A 23013-nucleotide genomic window follows, 5' to 3' on the forward strand; every position below is an offset into this window, starting at 1 on the left:
AATATCTAGTAAGAGAAAATATATTTTATCAGCGGCGTATCTCATACCGTCATCAGATAGATTTACAACGACTATCTAAATGTTAGTATCTTGCGAGCTGCAAAATTTCAAATCAAATTATTTGCACGGAGCTATGACACAATTTGCATGCCTAATTAGACCATGATTTAATCTATTAAGAAATGGCAAAGAAAACAGTTTTATTAATTCATTAATTAATATATTAATAAAGACGTAACTGAAATTGAATTCTTTTTATTTAACATTAAAAACCACAGAACAATTTTATAAATATTTTGAAGAATACTTCTTGCAATATAATTTAGATTGCATGCCTAAAAACATGCATCTATAACGATTGGTAGAACATAAAACCGTGCACTGAGACGTTCGGATTCAATTGTTTACAGAGATGGAATTTTTGTTCGTCGCAGCATTGCGTAGGACTATAAAACAATCAATTGATGGTATCCGTAGCAAACGTGTATCAAGAACTTGCATGCATGACGTCCGGGTGGCAAAATCATCAGTTTTTGTGGACACTGGAAACCCTTTAAGATACGTCTCTGATAACTTAGGATAATAGACATAACAGTTAGAGATATTTTAGTTATACTATTTCAAATATTATAGTATTTCAACGTATTATTTATTTATTTATTACTTATTTATTGCTTTAGTTATAATTTAACTTACCACCGACACGTAAAGTCGCCGTTTTTGAATAAAAGGTCGTAGAATTAGGTAGCACAACTGTATATCTTAGGCGCACACCATCGTATTCCTCTGTAATACCATTTACTTTGAGTGTTTTGTAAAAATTTTTGAAGATTGTCGGATATTTGTTTCCGTTTGACGTTTTAACAGCTTTTTGCCACTGATAGGTAAAATTAGTTTCAAAGGCGTTGACGGTCCAACTGTATTTATCAGACGGTACAATCTTCTTTGGCAATTCAATTGCTGGGAATATATGTGGTAGGAATGAGAAACTTGATCCAACAAGACTGTACAGCGTAATATTTTTCTCGTACAGCAAGACACCTATACAGAAACCAGATGATCAGTAGCAGTTAAGTATCAAGTCAGTAACTTCCTAATTAATGCACGCTGTAGTCTCACTTTCTTACAAAATTTTACAAATGCAGGCCAAGCATGCGCATGACGATTTACCTTTGCTATCAGTTTGACAAAGTACTGTTTGCTCACTAGCGACTGACTCCAAAATAGCGACAACAATAGATACCCGAAAGACTAATAGATAAAAGGTCAAGTGCTTGTCGAGCATTGCTGAGTCTAAACCAAATATAGGTACAACATGGCTGCTAACCGTACTACAATTCACCATACTTTACAAAGAGAGAACTTCTTACTTTAATATGGCACAACAAAATTGTGATTATTTCTTTCAATCTCACCGTCAATAGTTACATTTATCAGCACAGACTGCAGGTCTTTGTGTCTTTGCGCGAGTGACACGAATGTGGCGTGACATGTGTAAAGCACACCACCTTTCAAATATCCCGTACGTACACGTCAATATTTCAATTGATATTATTTCTACGTAATTTATTAAGGTAATATAAGTTTGCTTCTAGTCGAGAAAGTAGGTACCGGCTAGGCTAATTGCTTTTCAGCGCTACTGCTTGTATACAGTAAACTCTAGATACCATGCTCTTTCGACTCAATGCAGTTGGGCGTTACAATGACTAGTTACGTACGTACTGTTCTGGCGGTTCTGGTCAAATTATTGTATATATTATTGCAATTATCAGATCACTGACGTAAACAAGATTTGTATATAAAGTCTAGAGAGCAAGACAACTCTAAACATTTTATTTACAAAATACTTAACAAATTTAAAAATTAAAATTTATATGTATAAACAATCAGACCATACCAAGGGATAATGGCAACTGCTTGTCGTGGTTGATACTGGGAGGGTAAAAATTACGGCACGTAGGTGTATTTTAGTTTACCATGCGTAGAAATGCGTTAGGTAAGTGTGTGTTTAATTAACAATGTAATTTATAGTTAATTACGAAGCAAACGATTGTAAATTAAATTTAAAGCTTTCATTTTAATTTGCACATACCAGTAGCTGCATTTTCTTAAATTTTTTAAATGCCAATTATGATTTAATATTCAATATGTAATATCTGTCACGCTTACAATCGTGTTAGTTATGTATGACAGTATCTGAATTTTGTTGCATTGATCTAATTTTAGATTTTGGGTCACCACCATGCCTTATCCTACAGAATTGCAAATTCTAGCGCTTTCGATATTTGTCACACAAAAAGAAGTTGGCACAGGAAATACAGACAGAACAAAAAATGAGAGCTTTAGTCCAAACTTTTACATTTACATCAATAATAGCAAACTTATAAGTGGTATTTTGCTAAATTGTGAATACTGATATATATAAAATAATCTAATATTTGTAGGTGTTACGTAGTTCAAAATCGTTCTTGTTTGATGGTTTAACTAAAGCATTATTGTTGATGTGAGACATTTTACGTAAAAGTTTGCTTTCTTATACGATTCTGTTTTGATGCAAGCATTCTGCTCGTTAATGTGACGTATCAGTGGCAGAGTGAGTTAGACTTGAAACTTTCCATATACCTAGCGCTTGCAGTGAATTCATACACTCAACTGTCTGATTACTGTACGTTTGGTATGACGAAAAATTGACGAAAACTACATACATGACCTATGCATTGTTAATGTGACAAAATCGTAGTTCATCGTGTTAAGTTACATTGCATTGTATGTTTACTGTACACGTGATTGACACTGTGATCTCTGATCAAACTTAACATTAATGTGTTCTGTAATTATAGCAGTAGAAACATCGGTTGCTTAGATGTATATATTTGTTGTTGAAAGTTATAGATTGCTATTATTTTAGCAGTTCTAGTCATAATAATTTTAACATTTAAAAATATATATCATATTTTATTTGTCAAACGGATAATTTCTGTCAGTCATGTGATCATCGGAAAAGGCTTCAAGTCAGTTTTTGTGGTCGGTAGAACAAGTTATAGACCAGTATATATATATATATATATATATATATATATATATATATATAATTATGTGTCCTTTCGTCAAATGCGTTCGGTCTTAAATCGTCTGTGCAACATTGCAACCTTAACTAGTCAATTACCAGTTAACTATTTGAAATAAAAATTTAAAAAAGGTGTAATTTAAATTTGCACATAACTGCATACTGGTTTTCTGCAAATTCTTTCTCTAAATAAGGTCTAATCTCTAATAAAAAAAATTGTTATGTCCCTGATTCATGCGTATTTTAATCGCATAATTATTCTGACGATATTTTCATATTTCAGTTTAAATTGTCTTTTCATTTTATTTACGTAAATTCTAACTGAGCAAGCTCCTAATTTGCATTACATTTAAATTTTTCTGTTTTCGCAAAATTGCATTTAATTATTTTATACCCCGCTCCCGATACAGCCTAAGCTGAAAAAGGACTATACTAACTCGTTTAATGTTAAGCGGGTGTTTGTCATCTAATGAAATTGAAGTGCAAGCATATGTAGCAACAACCTTGTTGCGGCAACTTAAGAATTAAACTGCAGCTCCGTAGGCTGGATTTTCTTAAATAGCAAAATCGGATGGTTCAACATAAGATGACTTCAGTCTCACTTGCCTCACTTGATCTTCATTAGGTATGTATTCATACGCATGGCTAGACTCTTCATTCGTTGGATTCGATGATTTCACTGCCCCTTTACTAAAAATAATTTTAGTTAGTATATATTGTAACTAATTAATTATTTATTGTAACTAGTCAGTTGTTCTATTTCAATAGTAACATAATAATTGTTTTATGTAAAATATACATTTTAATATAAGCAAGAAATCATGTATAGAAACAGATTTTTGAAATATACCATATCATAGAGATGTAATTTGTGGATGTAGGAAATGACATCGATCGATTTCGTCTATATCTTATAACGGACTTTTGGCAAACGTTTGCAGCTGAAGATCGGTTTATCACCACTGAGAGGCTATCAAGACGTTTCGCAGCTATACAAACTGGAATGGTCTTTGGGGTGGTGTCTGAGTATCAAATTTGCTATCGAAAGATGTCCAAAAATCCGATTGATCTAAACAAAACCATGACTATAGTTTGGCTGCAGGTGACGTTTTGCATGAACACTTTATAAGAAAGTTTTCCATTTCCACAAAACTTAACCACCTTATGACGAACGCCGCAAGCAATGGTCAACAATATACATCGTTCGTCTGTACCGCAAATGCATCATGGAATGCCTCCAATCTTAACGGATTCATGATCGTTTTCTCAAAAAAACATGTCGTCTGGCTTTAATCAAGTAACTTTGTTGCATCTATAAGTTGGGCTGCGCTATTTAAACGTTGTACGCTTGTTGTACGAGTTAGCAGCCATGATTGTTCGAGCGTTGATGAAAGGCTTATGTTTCAGGCAACTCTTTTTTGGATATCTATATATCATTAAGTGCTGCTGTTCAGCAATCTATAGGTTCTAATTCTATCAATAAATTAATTAAACACTTTTTAATTTAGTAAATATTTGGCAAATATGTGTAAATACTTTGAATGTTGACTTGCTGCTTTGTGTGATGTGTTCTCTAATCCAACAATGTATGACAACAAGTAAATATAGCGTGCGTGCATGCAGAATACCACAACTTACTTTTAACATAAAATAAGAAAAGACAGAGAAAAAATATGAAAGACCGCAATACTAAAAATAGAAATAATTGCGTATGCCCAAATTGGAAATCCTAAAGAGAAAAGGATTAAAAATACTAATACACCAAAATTTAGTCATACGTGGTTACCTGATGAAGTTGTATTGCTCTCTTCTTCTGCAGTACTTAGTGTCGTTGCACCCATCAAATATGAAGAAACAGGAGATGATTTTGACGGTGTGAGAGTAACCAGCGAATTTGAAGTACTAACAGGTGGAGTATTTGATTTAACGTTTTGAGGATTTGGAGTGCCTGCGATATAAAAACGAATATTTTAATAGGTTCGTCGTTTGTATCAAGTTTTTAGTATAAAGTCAACTAACTTCGAAATTTTGGAACACTGATTGTATCATTTGATTGTCCAGAACAGTTATCTGCTGCCACAGTAATGTTTTCGGCATCTTTGACGTTATCAGGCAGGAGGTAGACGCAGTTCGCGTCTATTTCAACAGAACGGTAGACGATTTCGTTGGCTTGCTGATCAATTTTTAGTGAAGGCTTTCAAACTTCGGTAACATCAAAACAAGCTTTCACACGAGAATTTGATTTACTCATAATAATGGTCGATTGTTCTGAGATTGTGGGAAGATCTGAATATGTGCAAAATTTATATTCTATTAACAAAAACTAGTAAAAGAATATATATGTTTAATCAGGGGAGTATTTCATACGGTCATCAGAGGAATTTACTACGACTAGCCAAACGTTAGTATTATACGAGCAGCACAAATTCAAATTCAAAATATTTGCATAAAACTATCACAGAATTTGCATACCTAATTTGGACCATGATTTAATCTATTAAGAATTAGCAAAGAAAGTTATTGTTTTATTAATACACTTGTAGATAAAATTAAGGTCTTTTAATTTATCACTATAAACAACAGAACAATTTTAAAATATTTTTGAAGAAAACGCTTTGCAATGTAATTTAGCTTGCATGCATAGAAAACATGCATTTTAAATAAATGTTAGAACATAAAACCGTGTACTGAGAAGGTTGTATTCTATTGTTTACTGAGATGGAATTTTTACGTTTATCGGAGCATTGCCCAGGACTACAAAAACAATCAATGATGGCATCCGTAGCTAACGTGTATCAAGTACTTGCATGCATGACGTCCTGGTGTAAAAAAAATCGGTTTTCGTGCAATCTTGAACCTTTTTGAGATAGGTCTCTGATAACTTATAATAATATACATAATAGTGAGAGTTAATGTAGTTATAACACTTTATACATTAAAGTATTTGAGTGTATAAATTAATTATTAATTAATTATTTATTGCTTTAGTTATAATTTAGCTTACCACCGACACAAAAAGTTGTCGTTTTTGAATAAAATCTCTGAGAATTAGATAGCACAACTGTATATCTTAGGCGCACACCATCGTATTCCTTTATATGACCATTTACTTTGAGCTTTTTATAAACCGCCTTGAAGATTGTCCGATATTCTTTTTCGTTTGATGTTTTTATTGGTTTTCGCCACTGATAGGTAAAACTTGTTGCAAAGGCGTTGATGTTCCAAATGTAGTTTTCAAACAGTGCAAAATTGTTTGAATTTTTTGTTTATTGGAAATCTTTGTGGTACGAATGCGATATTTGATCCAACAATACTGTAAAGCGTAATATTTTTCTCGTACAGCAATACATCTATACAGAAACCAGCTGATCAATATCAGTTAAGTTGTAACAAGTAAGTAACTTTTCTTATTAATGCACTCTGCAGTCTCACTCTCTTACAAAATTTTACAAATGCAGGCCAAGCATGCACATGACGATTCATCTTTGCTATCAGTTTGATAAAGTACTGTTTGCTCACTAGCGACTGACTCCAAAATAGCGACAACACTAAATACCCGAAAGACAAGTAGATAAAAGGTCAAGTGCTTGTCAAACATTGCTGAGTCTGAACATAATGTAGGTACAACATGGCTGATAACCATGGTATTGCAATTCTCCATACTTTACAAAGAGAGAACTTCTTACTCTAGTAAGGCACAACAAATTTGTGAGATTGTTATTCAATCTCGCCACCAATAGTCACATTTATCAGCACAGACTGTAGGTCTTTGTCTCTGCGCGAGTGACACGAACGTGGCGTGATATCCGTAAAGCACACCACCTTTCAAATACCTCGTACGTCATGACAATATTTTTAGCTCTTGATATTGTTTCTACGGTAGTTCATTAAGGTAAGATTAGTTTGCTGCTGATCGAGAAAATAGGTACCGGCTAGGCTATGCTTTTCTGCGCTACCGCTTGTATACAGTAAACTCTAGATACCATGTTTTTTATTGACTCAATGCAGTTGGCGATACCCTAGCTAGTTACAAACATACTGTTCTAGCAGTTCTTGTCTAATTATATCATGTAATATTGCAATCATCAGATCATTAATGTAAACAAGGCGTATATATAGAGTCTGGGGAGCAAGACAACTCCAAAATTTTATTTATGAAATAATTAACTAATTCAAAATTGAAATTTATATGTATAAAAAATCACACTATGTCGAGAGATAAAGGGCAACTGCTTGTCGTGGTCAGTACTAAGAAGGTAAAAAATTATAGTATTTTTGTTTACCACGCGTAGAAATGCGTTAGGTAAGTGTCTGTTTAATCAACAAGGTAAGCTGTAGTTAATTATCAAGCTAATGATTTTAAATAAAATTTACATACTTTTATTTTAATTTCTACATACTAGTAGCTGTATTTTCTTAAATTTTTGTTGACTCCATTTATGATTTAATATTCAATATATTGTATCTGTCACACTTACAATCGTGTTAGCTATATATGACAGTATCTGCATGTTGTTGACTTAATCTAATTTTAGATTTTAGGTCACCAGTATGGCTTGTCCTGCTGGATTGCAAATTCTAGCGCTGGCGATATTTGTCAAACAAAAGAACAGTTGGCACAGCAAAATACAGACGGAATCAGCAATGAGCGCTGTAGTCCAACTTTTACATGTAGATCAATAATAGCAGTTATAAGTGTTATTTGCTAAATTACTGAATATTAATATAAATGAAATGATTTAATCTTTGTAGGTGTCACGTAGTTTAAAGTCGTTCTTGTGTGATGGTGTAATTAAAACACTATTGTCGATGTAAGACATTTCACGTAAGAATTTGATTTCTAATACGGTTTTATAATAATAATAATAATAGTAATAATAATAGTCACCACCGTGGCTTAATGGTTAGCGACTATGGCTACCATTGTCGCTAGTGACGATAGTAAATTATGAAACTTGTCTGTCTTTCTCTCATGTTTCTCTAGCTTTATCCATGAGACTATGACTCGTTTCAGCCGTTGCTTGTTTCTGTGGTCTGGCAAACGATCCGTTGACGATGACGTTCATTGCTTTTCTGGTGGTCGTTGATATCAACTATGCTTGCTGTCCACGAGTTTGCGGTCACCGTAATGCCTGCAATCTATATCGAATTGGCTAGTCAGTGATCGCCGCATGGACTACACAGAAACATGTATCCCGCTGGGCTCACCTGCCGGTTGGTGGGCGCCCAGATGGGAGTAAAGACCCCACTTGCCCATTATGGATTGGCATAGCGACACATTATTTCACTTCGTACCAAGAGGTACAGCCTCTCACAAATGAGCGAAATATACGTAATACACACACACACATACACATAGACACTTCAAAAACCAACAGACAGCTAAGCATATAACAGAGAACTTAATTCCTTCAGCGAGATGGCAAAAAATTAGTATGCACATCTACAAAGGGCAACCTAAAGTGCATTCACGAATTAGAGCGACTGGTGGAATGTAAGGTACACCCTAAGGCGTGGCGTAGTGCTTGTGTAAACGGATGTTAAGTTGTCACAGAAGGCAATTAGCATCTATGTTTCAGAGCGTTTGGTGTCAATGACAAACTAGGTAACTATATTGTTACGTGAAAGTGCACGTATGAACGTGTTGCCTCTGGCTGCCTCGCTGACTTGAAACGCGGTTTGCTTCATGATGCAATGATATACTAAAAATTGCACTTTTGCTATAACCCATGACAACAGACCTGGATGTTTCTATGCGCTCACTGGTTGTATATGTCAGTTGCCTCTTCTAGGAACAGCTTTTTAAGTACCAGATACATACACTCATTCACTTCTGGCTCAGAGAAGCGTCTGGAAACTACGAGAACTGGACTAATTTGACCATACCAGAACCAAAATGACCAGCCATTTAGTGCATTCTTAAGCGTTGATGACATCCATTTGAGGACTTTGACCTACAGTTATGCTGCACAGCACAACACAGGGATTGGTGGGTTTACGATGGAAAACATCAAGCGTCTGTGTAGAGAAGGTCTAGCAAACGTTACTGTGGAAAAGTGGGCAAACTGCGTGAGGCACGTACGTGAGAAGGTGGAGAAGCATTACAGGACAATACACGGTGTGTTAGACGACGTTGTAGAGCAGATGGTCATTGAATTCGAAGTTGGTATTGAATCAGAAGATTCGTCGTCGTCTGAAACTGAAAGTTTCAAGGATGAAGAGTAGAAACGGAGCCTAGACGCACTCTTTCCTAGCTAGCTGACACCCCAACTGGGAAGTTTACTGTGTTGTGTTGCTGTTAACAGCCTGCTAGCTATAACAATATGTACTTAGCTTTATGCAATTAACCCTAATCGCGCCTTAGTCCCGCCTTTCTTCGCCCCCTAACTCATTAAAATACAGGAAATTGGCTCTATTAACTTTAGCTACAGTGCGGGACAGCATAAATCCCCCCAATGCGCATGTCATTCGTAAACGCGCACAGTTTAAATTTGGTTTGGTCTACCCATTTCAAATTTGGTCCAGTGGTGTACAAGTTTATTTGCTACAACGAGCCAGCTTAATTTGATAAACGAAAGAATTTCGTTCTCTCACGGCGAGAATAATGGAGACGCCTCTTCAAGTTCCCGTATTGTCCTACGAAAAATAGGAATATTGCCGTAGATGATTGAGAACTCGATGAAAGATTGTTACCATGATGTGCAACAAAACTGCAGAAATGGATTTTCGAGATTGTTTATTAATTCTGAGTTTAACCGCAAGAGGGGCCCCACTAAGGATCTCACTTCGCGCCCTATCGTTCTTCATGCACGCGCTATTCGAATTCAGAAGTGTACCAAACGCTATTAGATACACAGGGTTAAATATCCACAGAAGCACATTTTTTAATTTTTCTCTAGATGCAGTGTGAATGACACTCAAAGATAGGCATGATAATAAAAATATACCATTGGTCACGTGATCTAGTTTACATAATACAAGACGCGACTGAAACATTATTCTAACATGTCTAAACACTTAAGTTCAATAGAAACGCTAGCTATCTGTTCTCCTTGACCCTTCGATGACTCTTGTACAACTTCACAGCATCCTCCACTTCATTTCCAGTCCTCTTGCCTTCTCTGTATGCTCGAACATAATCCCTAGCTTTTCTAAAAAAATTTCCTGATTAAATCCACATCAACAGTCTCTAGAGCAGGTGTCATAGTTTTACGTAAGCTAGTAATTGAATAATTACAATATGCCCTAGTATACTTTTTCGCATGCCCCCACACTCTCTCTATATGATTAAGTTCACAATGATACTTAGGGATGAACAAACAATAATGACCTCTAGATTCTAAATATAACTCTACACAAGATTTCTCATTTGCAAAATCATCATGCTCAGACAAGACAGACACCATCTGATCTCTACACATATTACTAACATTAATGCCACGCTCTGTTAAGACCATCCTTAGACCCTTCGGAACTCCCTCCCCAGTGACAAGTTTCTGTTCTTTTCCCTGATACACGGTGTCCCTCATAGGTGGTTGTTTTCCTCCTAATCCCACGTTCATGCGACTAGCAACCAGTGCATCATGTGATTTTGCAGTATGATTACAACTGTGATCAAATATCCACAACAAAGCATAACTCTGACTAGGATATTTGATCTCTGCAATAGCCACAGCACGTTTTACTTGAGACATAAACTTGTCACCCGTCCAGTATTCATCCCTGTTCTCTCCGTATTCTATAATCTGCCTAGCCTCATTAGTGATTTCTGGATTAATAAGTCTAGCTGCTTCCGCCTCTGAGGGACTCAGTCTTAGATAACCACTATATTCGTCGATGAAGTCGCTTACCATCCTACCTGAACCCCTTGATTTTGGCTTGATTGCAGTCTGGTCTGGCTGGCACCACATGTAACGCTGGTCCTCGTTAGACTGAAAAGTTGATTCATCATGAAAGATCGTAACTAACCATTTAGTGGCTGATTGGTCCTTCATATGACCGGACTCGTGTTCCTGCAAAACATCAGATGGACTGGGAGGAGGAAGATGGTTAGATTCTATTGCATGCACACGGTCTAAATATCTAGTACGTTCTTCTACCACATCTTGCCTTTCGTGACCGTCAATGTACACGCCCTTCTTGCTCGAATCCACTCGCTGAAAACCTAGGTCACACAAAAACCTGCATGCTGTTTTCACACTAATTGTCGGCGAAAAACCTGGACTATGGGAGGTGTTGGGTAGAAGGTCGGTGTTAATGTAGCAGCAGAAGTCAGAGGCGGTCATATTGGGCTTTCCCTTGGTGCAGCCGTGCTGTCGAGCCCACCTACTTGCTTTCCGTCGATACTCTTCGTCATGCATGATGCTGCTCCGCTGATAGTGACCTCTGCCATCTAGAAACTCACTGCAGTTGCGTCTAAAGTTGTTCCGCCAATCTCTGATGGTGCCCTCATTTTTGTGTACTATCTGCGACACAACATCTGCGGCCCTTTTGACGGTCTGCGATGTCTCCCTACGGTAAAACTCGAAAAGCAACAACGACAGCATCTTTAGATCTACGATTCCCAAAGCTCTTACCCATTCATCCAGACAACTCCAAACATCATCATCGCTAAAAGACTGCACCGAATCGCTGTCCCCGTCTAATGTTTCAGCGTCTGCCTCTGCCCTACATGCTGGTTCCGAAGGGGTCCCCTCCTCTTCAGATGGTCTAAGCTTCAGCCTTTTTTTCATTCATAGCTTCAACCCTTTCTAGTTGTTTCTTTCTCTTACTCCAACGCATGGCGTCCATGATGATGGCAGTGAGGGGACTAAGAGAATACGGTATCCATGGCAATAATGTGCCATCAACCAATCGCAATGCAGCCACAGCTGTTAGACAGCCAATCAACACTCGCTAATCTAAATTCGTTATCTTGCAAACCACGTGGTCAAAACCGACGTCATTCTGTAGGACTTCTCACGGCGATCACGTGCATATGTAAGAACGTCTATAAAATACGCAGGGCGAATTTTCTAACGTGCGCTACGTTTGGGGGGATTTATGCTGTCCCGCACTGTACGTCTCTGTAGCCCAACAGTGAGTGTAATTAGATCCGGCAAGTGAAGAGCTTTCGATTGATACTAATATCCGCCCGGAGGGCAACATCTTTGTCGCGCAAATGGCCACATTCCACCAGTCTCTCTTATGCGTGAACGCACTTTAGCTCTATAGACTCTCCACGATAGTCCTCTAACTAAGTCATTTCTATAGTCTATTGACCGTTTCAAAGATAAAGATTGTACTGTTTAAATCTTAACTGACGCATTGACCATCCAATTACCTAGACGCTGATACAATGAGTCTCTCCATCGAAGACCAAGTCCCGTCGAATAGCTTTCCTAAATATGGCGTCAACTGCCATTCACAACTATTTCCAGGCAAGCATTCTGTACATAATAATAATGTGACGTATCGTTCGAAGAGCGATTTAAACTTGTAACTTTCCATATAATTAGCGCTTGCAATAACTTCGTACACTCAACTGTCTGATTGCTGTACTTTTGGTATGACGAAAAATTGACTAATGCCTTGTCAAAGTGACAAAATCGTAGTTCATAATGTGATTAAGTTAAATTGCATTGTATGTTTATTGTACACGTGACTGACACAGTGATCTTTGCTCAGACTCAATATCAATGGTTCTGTGAAGCAGTAGAAACATCGGTTGCTTAGATGTATATATTTGTTGTTGAAATATATAAGTTGCTATTATTTTAGCAGTTCTAGTCAAAATAATTTTAACATATAAAATTATATACAATATTTTATTTGACAAACGAATGATCTCTGTTAGTCATGTGAGCGTCAGACAAAGTTTCAGGTCTGTTATTGTTGTGGTCGGTAGCAACAACTTACAGACCAGTATATATATAATTAAGTGTCCTTACGTGAAATTCTTTTGCTATTAAATCGTCTGTGTAACATTACAACCTTAACTAGTCGATTACCAGTTAACTATTTGAAAGTAAAATTTTCCAAAGTTTTAATTTAAATTTTCACAGAACTGCATTTACTCGATTTTTGCAAATTCTATTTATAAATAATGTCTGATCTCTAAGAAATATTCGAATTGTTATGTTCCTGCTTCAGGCTTATTGTTCATAACTTAATTATTCTGACCATATTTCTATGTTTCTCCTTAAATCGTATTTTAGATTTTATGTACGTAAATTTCAATCGATGCAAGCTGCTAATTTGTATTACATGTAAATTATTCTTTATTTTTGCAAAAACGCATTTAATCATTTTATACTTCACTTCCGATACAGCCTAAGCTGAAACAAGTCTACACTAGTTTCTTTAAAGTTCAGCGGGTTTTGTCATCCAATGAAGTTGAAGTGCAAACATCTGTAGCAACAGCATTGTTGCGCCAATTGAAGAATTAAACTGCAGCTCCGTAGGCTGGATTTTCTTGAATGGCAAAATCGGATGGTTCAACATAAGATGACTCCAGTCTCACTTGCCTTACTTGATCCTCATTAGGTATGTTTTTATAGGCATGGCTAGACTCCTCATTCGTTGGATTCGATGGCTTCACTCCTTCATCACTAGACATAATTCTAGTTAGTATATATTGTAAATTAATTATATATATTGTAACAAGGTATTTGTATATTGTAACTAATTAATAATATGTTGCAACTACACAATTGTGTTGTTTCAATAGTAACATAATAATTATTTTATATAAAATATGCATTTGAACATGAACAAGAAATCATATGTAGAAACAGATCTTTGAAATACACCTTATCATAGAGACGTAATTTTATGGATAAAGGAAATGACATCGATCAGTTAAGTTTATATGTTTTGACTGACTCTTTGCAAACGTTTGCAGCTGGAGATCGCTTCACCACCACTGAGAGGCTATCAAAACGTTTCCTATACAAACTCGATTGGCCTTTGTTGTGTAGTGGCGGAGTATAAAATTTGCTATCGAATGAAGTACAGAAATCCGATTGATCTAGACTAAATGATGACTTAAATTTTGCTGAATATGACGGTTTCCATAAACACATTATACGCATCTGTAAGAAGCTTTCACGAAACCACAAAAATTAACCAGGTCATGACGAACGCCGCACGCAATGGTTAACAACATATATCGTATGCCTGTACTGTAAATGCATCATGGAGTGGCGCTAATCTCAACGGATCCATGATCGTTTCTTTGAAAGAAAACATATCGTTTAGCTGTTAATCAGACAACTTTGATGCCGCTCTAAGTTAGGCTGCGCTACGAAACGTTGTGCGCTTGTTGTACGAGTTATGAGCCATGATTGATCGACCGATGATGAAAAGACTTATGTTTTAGGCAACTAAGTCTCTTTGGATATCTATATATCCTTAGATGCTGTTCATCAAACAAAGGTTTCTGATTCTATCAATAATTAATTAGAACAATATTTTAATATAATAATTATTTGGAAAATATGTGCAAATACTTAGAATGTTGACTTGCTGCTTTATGTGATGTGTTCACTAATCCAAATATGTATGAAAACATGTAAACAAAGCGTACGTGCATGCAGAATACCACAACTTACTTATAACCTAAAATATGATGAGACAGAGAAATAATATGACCGCCGCGATACTAAAAATAGAAATAATTGCATACGCCCAAATTGGAAATCGTGAAGAGAAAGTGTTTTAAAAATATTTGTACACCAAAAATTTGGTCATACATGGCTACCTGATGAAGTTGTATTGCTCTCTTCTTATGCAGTACTTTGTGTCGTTGCACCGATCAAATTTGAGAAAACAGGAGATGATTCTGACCTTTTGAGAGTACCGAGCCTATTTGAAATACTAACGGGTGGTGTATTTAATTTAACGTTTTGATGATTTAGAGTGCCTGCAATGTGCGAACGAATATTTCAATTATGGGTTCTTCGTTCATGTCAGGTTTTTTGTGTTAAGTCAACTAACTTCGAAATTTTGGAACACTAATGGCAACATTTGATTGTCTAAAACAGTTTTGTGCCGTCACAGTAACTTTTTCGGCATCTTTGACGTTTTCTGGCACAAAGTAGATGTAGTTCTCGTCTATTTCAACAGATCTGTTAACAACTTTGTTGGCTTGTTGATACATTTTGAGAGAAGGCTTTGGACTTCCGGTAACATTAAAGCAAGCTTTCACACGACAATATGATTCACTCAGAGTAACGGATTGTTCTGAGATTGTGGGAAGATCTGTATATGTACACAATTAAATTCTTTTACCTATAAATAGTAAGAGAAAATATATTTAATCAGGGGTGTATCTCGTACGGTCATCGGAGGGATTTACAACGTTTAGCCAAACATTAATATCCTAAGAGCAGCAGAAGTTCAAAATCAAATTATTTGCACGAAACTATCACACAATTTGCATGCCTACTTTGGACTATGATTCAATGTATTAAGAATTAACAAAGAAAATCGTGGTTTTATTAATAAACATGTAGATATAATTTAAGGAGTTTTATTTAACATTAAAAACAACAGAACAATTTTAAAATATTTTTGAAGAAAAAGCCTTGCAAAGTAATTTAGCATGCATTCCTAGAAAAAATAGCATGTAAAATGAATGGTAAAACATAAAACCGTGCACTGAGACGGTCGTATTCAATTGTTTACAGAGATGTAATATTTAGGTTCATCGGAGCACTGCCGAGAACTATAAAATCAATCAAATGATGGTAGCCGTAGCAAACGTGTATCAAGAACTTGCATGAACGACGTCCGGGTGGCAAAAAGATCGATTTTCATGCAATCGGAAAACCTTTTGAGATACGTCTCGAATAACTTAGGATAATACACATAACGGTGAGAGTTAATTTAGTTATACTATTTCAGACATTAAAGTATTACTATGTATAAATTAATTATTTATTGCTTTTGGTTATAATTTAGCTTACCGCCCAAACGTAAAGTCGTCGTTTTTGAATGAAAGCCCGTAGAATTAGGTAGCACAACTGTATATCTTAGGCTCACACCATCGTATTCCTCTGTAATACCATTTACTTTAAGGTATCTGTAAAACATTTTGAAGATTGTACAATGTTTTTTCCGTTTGACGCTTTGACAGCTTTTGGCCACTGATAGGTAAAATTAGTTTCAAAGACGATGACGGTCCAAATGTATTTTGAAGACGGTACAAACTTCTCTGACTTTTCGATTACTGGGAATCGATGTGGTAGGAATAAGAAATTTGATGCAAGAAGACTGTAAAGCGTAATATTTCTCTCGTACAGCAAGACACCTATACAGAAACCAGCTGATCAATACCAGTTAAGTACAAGTTAGTAACTTCCTAACTAATGCACGCTGCTGTCTCACTCTCTTACAAAATTTTACAAATGCAGGTCAAGCACGCACATGACGATTTACCTTTGCTATCAGTTTGACAAAGTACTGTTTGCTCACTAGCGACTGACTCCAAAATAGCGACAACAATAGATACCCGAAAGACAAATAGATAAAAGGTCGAGTGCTTGTCGAACATAGCTGAGTCTAAACCTAACATAGGTACAACATGCTTATAACCGTACTACAATTCACCATACTTTACAAAGAGAGAACTTATTTTACTACGGCAAAACAAACTGTGATAAACTTTTTCAATCTCGCCGCCAATAGTCACATTTATCAGCACAGACTTTAGGCCTTTGTCTCTTTGCGCGAGTCACACGAACGTGGCACGATTTCTGTAAAGCACACCACCTTTCAAATATCCCTTATGTACATGACAATATTTCTATTGATATTACTTCTACGGTAATTTATTAAGGTAAGATTAGTTTGCTTCTAGTCGAGTAAATAGGTAACAGCTAGGATAATGCTTTGCTGCGCTACTGCTGTTATACAGTATACTCTAGATATCATGTTCTTTTATCGACTCAATGCAGTTGGGCGATACCATATCTAGTTACATAAATAGTGTTCTAGCAGTTCTGGTCACATTATTGTATTTAATATTGCAATTATCAGATTGTTGGCGTAACAAGATGTATATATAAAGTCTGGAGAGTAAGACAAGTCTAAACATTTTATTTACAAAATTCTTCACTAATTCAAAAATTAAATTTATACGTATAAACAATCACACCATGCCGAGGAATAAAGGGCAACTGCTTGTAGTGGTCGGTACTAAGGAGGTAAACAATTATAGCAGTTAGGCGTATTTTAATTTACCACGCTTAGAAATGCGTTAGGTAAGTGTCTGTTTTATCAACAATGTAATCTATAGTTAATTATCATGCAAACCATTCTAAATCAAATTTAAAAACTTCGATTCAATTTGCACACATTAGTAGCGGTATTTCCTTATTTTTTTGGTAAATGCGATTTATGAATTAATATCCAATATATTGTATCTGTCCGCTTACAACCACGTTAGTTATGTATGACGGTATCTGCATATTGCTGCATTAATCTAATTTTAGGTTTTATGTCAGCAGCATGCCTTATCCTGCGTGATTGCAAATTCTAGCGCTATTGATATTTGTAACACAAAAGGACAGTCGGCACAGCAAAATACAGACAGAAACGACAATGAGTGGTGTTGTCCAAACTTATATATTTAGGTCAATAATAGCAAAGTTATAAATGATATTTTTGCAAAATTAGTAAATATTGATATAAATAGAATAGTCTAATCTTTGTAGGTGTCACGTTGTTCAAACTCGTTCTTGTGTGATGGTGTAACTAAAAAAGGAATTGTCGATGTGAGACATTTCATGTAAGAATTTGCTTTCTGGTACGATTGTATTTTCAGGCAAGCATTCTGTACATTAATGTGACGTATCAGTGGCAGAGAAATTTGGACTTAGAACTTTCCATTTACCTAACGATTGCAATGACTTCGTTCACTCAACTGTCTGATTACTGTATGCTTGGTGTGACGAGAAATTGACACACACGATTATACATATGACCTAATGACTTGTCAATGTGTTAAAATCGTAGTTCATCATGTCATTAAGTTACATTGCATTGTGTGATTATTGAAATCGTGACTGACACTGGGATCTCTGATAAAACTCAACATTAGTGGGTTTTGTGAGGAAGTAGAATCATCGGTTGCTTAGATATATAAGAGTAATTGATTGCTACTGTTTAAAAGTTCTAGTCAAAATAATTTTAACGTTATAAAATTATATGCGATATTTTATTTGACAAACGGATGATAAATGTCATTTATGCAAGCATCAGACAAGGTTTCACGTCTGTTGTTGTGGCCGGTAGCAACAAGGCATAGACAAGTATACAACAATTAGTTATCCTTCGAGTGCATGAAATGCGTTCATTTAGAATCGTCTTTAACATTGCAACATTAACTAGTCGATTACCAAAGTAACTATTTGAAATCAAACTTTAACAGAGATCTAATTTGAATTTGCATATAAGTGCATTTTGTCGTTCTTTTTCTATTTTTTATGAACAATGTCTAATCTTTAAGAAATATGTGAATTGTTATGTCCCTGCTTCATGTTTATTGTTAATCCCCTAATTATTATGACGCTTTTTATCTTTCTGCTGAAACTGTCTTTTAGATTTTATGTATGTAAATTTCAATTGGTGCAAGCTCCTAATTTGCATTAGATGTAAATTTTCTGTTTTTTAAAACTTGCATAGAATCTTTTTATACTCCACTCCCGATACAGCCTAAGCTGAAACAGGTCTACACTAGCTCCTTTAAAGTTAAGCGGGTGTTTGTCATCCAATGATGTTGAAGTACAAACATCTGTAGCAAAAACATTGTTGCGACAACTTAAGAATTAAACAGTAGCTCCGTAGGCTGGATTTTCTTGAATAGCAAAATCGGATGGTTCAACATAAGATGGCTCCAGTCTCACTTGCCTCACTTGATTTACATTAGGCATGTATCCATAGACATGGCTAGATTCCTCATTTTTTGGATTCGATGACTTCACTGCTCCTCCACTAAACATAATTTTAGTTAATATATATCGTAAATAGTTAATTATTTATTGCAATTAGTTAATTATATATTGTAAAAAGTGTATTGTGTCATTTCAATAATAACGTAATAGCTATTTAATGTAAAATATGCATTTTAACATAAGCAAGAAAGCGTCTATAGAAACAATTTATTGCAATACACCTTATTATAGAGAAGTAATTTATGGATATAAAAAATGACATCAATTGGTTTTGGCTATATCTTGTAACCGACTCTTTGCAAACGTTTGCAGATGGAGATCGCTTTACCACTGGGAGGCTATCAAGACGTTTCCTATACAAACTCGAATTATCTTTGGGATTTAGTATCGAAGTATCAAATTTGCTATCGAATGAAGTCTAAAATTCCGATTTATCTAGACGAAACCATGACTTCAATTTAGATGCAGGTGACGGTGCGCTTAAACACTCTATACGTCTCTGTAAGAAACTTGCACGAAGCCACAAAAATTAACCAGGTCATGTCGAACGCCGCACGCAATTTCAACATATATCTCACGCCTGTTTCGCAAATGCATTATCGAATGCCGCCAATTTCAACGGATCCATGATTGTTTCCTTGAAAGATAACATATCGTCTGGCTGTTAACCAGGTAACCTTGATGCAGCTATAAGTTGGGCTGCGCTACGAAAACGTTGAACGCTCGTTGTACGAGTTAGATACCATGATCGCTCGAGCGATGATGAAAAGACGACTCTCTTCAAATATCTATATATAATTATATGCTGTTTCTTAAAGATAGGTTCTGATTTTATCAATAATAAACTGAAAAACTGTTTTTAAATACAGTAATTATTTGCCAAATATGTGTAAATACTTTGAATGTTGACTTGTTGCTCTTTGTGAGGTGTTTTCTAATCCAACAATGTATGACAACAAGTAAATATAGCGTACATGCCTGCAAAATACCACAACTTACTTCTAACATAAAATATGATAAGACAGAGAAAAAGTGTAACCGCCGCAATACTAAAATAGAAATAATTGCATATGCCCAAATTGGAAATCCTGAAGAAAAAATTTTTGGAAATATTAGTACACCAAAAATTTATTCATAACATAGTTACCTGACACATTTGTATTGCTCTCTTCTTCTGCAGTACTTTGTGTCGTTACACCATTCAAATTTGAAGAAAAAGGATATGATTCTGACTGTGTGAGAGTACCGAGCTTATTCGAAGTAGTAACAGGTGGAGTATTTAATTTAACGATTTGAGGATTTAGAGTGCCTGCGATGTGCAAACGAATATTTCAATTATGGGTTCTTCGTTCATATCAAGCCTTTAGTGTAAAGATAACTAATTTTGAAATTTTGGAACGCTAATGGTAACAGTTGATTGTCCAAAACAGTTTTGTGCCGCCACAGTAACGTTTTCAGCATCTTTGACGTTTTCTGGCACGAAGTAGATGCAGTTCTCGTCTATTTCAACAGATCTGTTAACAACTTTGTTGGCTTGTTGATACATTTTGAGAAAAGGCTTTGGACTTCCGGTAACATTAAAACAAGCTTTCACACGAGAATTTGATTCTCTCAGAATAATGAATTGTTTTGAGATTGTGGGAAGATCTGTATATGTACAAAGATTACTATCTATTATCAATAAATAGTAAAAAATATATATTTAATCAGGGCGTATCTCATACGGTCATCAGAGGGATTCATGATGACAGACAAACAATAGCACCATTAAAGCGACGGAAGTTTGAAATCAAATTATTTGCATAAAATTATCACACAATTTGCATGCCTAATCTAGACCATGATTTCATCTATTAATAATTATAAAGAAATCCTAATTATATTAATTAATTAGACAGTTTATAGTAATAGCCATGTAGATAAAATTAAGGTTTTGTACTTGACAATATAAAGAGCAGAATAATTTTTACTTAAAGTATGTTTGAAGAAAACAGTCTGCAATGTAAGCTTGTATGTGTACAAACAATGTACACAATACATGGTAAAACACAAAACCGTGCACTGAGACGGCTGTTTTCAATTGTTTACTGAGTTGGAATTTTAGTGTCATCGTATGAGTGCCCACTAATACAAAAAGCAATCAAATGATAGTATCCGTAGCAAACGTGTATCAAGAACGTGCATGCTGCATTGCGTGACGTCCGGGTAAAACACTGCCAAAATATCCTTTTTCGTGCTCTCTTGTATCCCTTTAAGAAACGTCTCTGATAACTTAGAAAAATATACATAACAGTGAGAGTAAATTTAGTTATACTATTTTAAACATTAACGTATTTTAATGAATAAATTAATTATTTATTAATTATTTATTGCTTTTAGTTATAATTTAGCTTACCGCCGACACGTAAAGTTACCGTTTTTGAATAAAAGCTTGTAGAATTGGGTAGCGCAACTGTATATCTTAGGCGGACACCATCGCATTTCTCTGTAATACCATATAGTCTGAGCTTGCTGTAAAACATCTTGAAGATTGTCCTATATTTTTTTCCATTTGACATTTTCACTGCTCTTTGCCACTGATAGGTAAAATTTGTTCTAAAAGCGTTGACGGTCCAAATGTATTTTGAAGACGGTAACTTGATTTTATTTCCTTCTATTCGAAATAGATGTGGTACGAATGCGATATCTGATCCAACAAGACTGTACAGCGTAATATTTTTCTCGTACAGCAAGACATCTATACAGAAACCAGCTGATCAATATCAGTTAAGTAACAAGTTAGTAACTTCCTAATTAATGAACGCTGCAGTCTCACTCTCTTAGAAAATTTTACAAATGCAGGCTAAGCATGCGCATGACGATTTACCTTTGCTCTCAGTTTGACAAAGTACTGTTTGCTCACTAACGACTGATTCCAAAATAGCGACAACAATTGATACCCGAAAGACAAATAGATGAAAGGTCAGGAGCTTGTCGAGCATTGCTGAGTCTGAATTAATAACCATAATACTACAATTCACAATACTTTACAAAGGTAGTAATTCTTACTCTAGCAAAGGCACAATAAAATTGTTCAATCTCACTGCCAGTAGTCACATTTATCAGCACAGACTGTAGCTCTTTGTGTCTTTGCGCGAGCCGCACGAATGTGGCGTGACATCTGCAAAGCACACCACCTTTTAAATATCCCGTACGTACATATCAGGTATGTCTTTTGATATTGTTTGTACGATAAATGACATTATTACGTTATAATCAGTTTACTTCTAATCAAGAAAATTATTATCAACGTACAGGCCAGGCCAATGCTTGGCAACTTTACTGCTTGTGTGTTCCTCAGACTACGCCATGCATATGCTCTTCTATCGACTCAAACACAATTGGGTGATACTTGTTTCATAATTATTTGAAAGTTTGAATCAAATTGTATGTCATTAGGTAAACTTAAAATCTATTCTTGACGTCAGGTCATTCGCGGAACGAAAATGTAAGGTCTTAGGAGATCCATCTTAATGCTTTAAAGTTAATTAATTAATTTAACTAGAAAGTCTGTCGCTCAATTGCAAGCAATGCGAATCTTACAGCTATATATACAGTATATATGGGTTTTGTCGCTTATACATTTCTTTGCAAAATATGCTAATATAATTTACTTGGAAAAGATGGAACACTGTTGCTATTGTAACGTATTACTATTGAAATAATAAACGTAGTAAGTGTTCGACTCAGTGTAAAATGAATTAAGTTTTAGGAGTCTTACTCTATAGCCGCTTGCTTGCTTGCTTGCTTGTGTGTGTGTGTGTGTGTGTGTGTGTGTGTGTGTGTGTGTGTGTGTGTGTGTGTGTGTGTGTGTGTGTGTGTGTGTGTGTGTGTGTGTGTGTGTGTGTGTGTGTGTGTGTGTGTGTGTGTGTGTGTGTGTGTGTGTGTCAAATACAGAGCTTCGACGTCCCGCATCAAGAGTGCGCACCTTCAAACTTCTACGATTGCATTTAACATTCCTTCTACAGCTAA

General features: G+C 35.6%; 1 protein-coding gene and 1 long non-coding RNA gene across 4 annotated transcripts; both read right to left on the reverse strand.

The window, feature by feature from the left end:
- Window positions 1-980: 980 nt before the first annotated feature.
- LOC134176662 (uncharacterized) lies at window positions 981-1469 on the reverse strand. The gene is made up of 3 exons (XR_009969323.1): window positions 1371-1469; window positions 1171-1293; window positions 981-1041 (listed from the first exon to the last, which is right to left on the reverse strand). It is a non-coding gene; the product is annotated as an uncharacterized LOC134176662 (long non-coding RNA).
- Window positions 1470-9966: 8497 nt separating this feature from the next.
- LOC134177408 (uncharacterized) lies at window positions 9967-11400 on the reverse strand. 3 transcript variants are annotated; one of them, XM_062644185.1, is made up of 3 exons: window positions 11292-11400; window positions 10926-11231; window positions 9967-10218 (listed from the first exon to the last, which is right to left on the reverse strand). In XM_062644185.1, the coding sequence occupies exons 1-3, from the start codon at window positions 11350-11352 to the stop codon at window positions 10148-10150; spliced, it is 438 nt and encodes a 145-aa protein (XP_062500169.1). In that variant the 5' UTR covers window positions 11353-11400; the 3' UTR covers window positions 9967-10147. The 3 variants fall into 3 exon arrangements, with proteins under 3 accessions (XP_062500169.1, XP_062500167.1, XP_062500168.1); XM_062644183.1 differs by having other exon boundaries at window positions 10926-11400; XM_062644184.1 differs by having other exon boundaries at window positions 10918-11400.
- Window positions 11401-23013: the final 11613 nt, after the last annotated feature.

This window comes from Corticium candelabrum, chromosome 3, assembly GCF_963422355.1.
Source record: "Corticium candelabrum chromosome 3, ooCorCand1.1, whole genome shotgun sequence".
Taxonomy (NCBI): domain Eukaryota; kingdom Metazoa; phylum Porifera; class Homoscleromorpha; order Homosclerophorida; family Plakinidae; genus Corticium; species Corticium candelabrum.

Bases quoted from the DNA above. Each gene is read 5' to 3' on its own strand.
- LOC134177408 (XM_062644183.1), bottom strand. From the start codon at position 11,352: ATGACCGCCTCTGACTTCTGCTGCTACATTAACACCGACCTTCTACCC. The intron at 10,219-10,925 runs GTAGGATGGTAA...AAATTTTTTTAG, and splicing joins GCCAAAATCAAGGGGTTCAG to AAAAGCTAGGGATTATGTTC.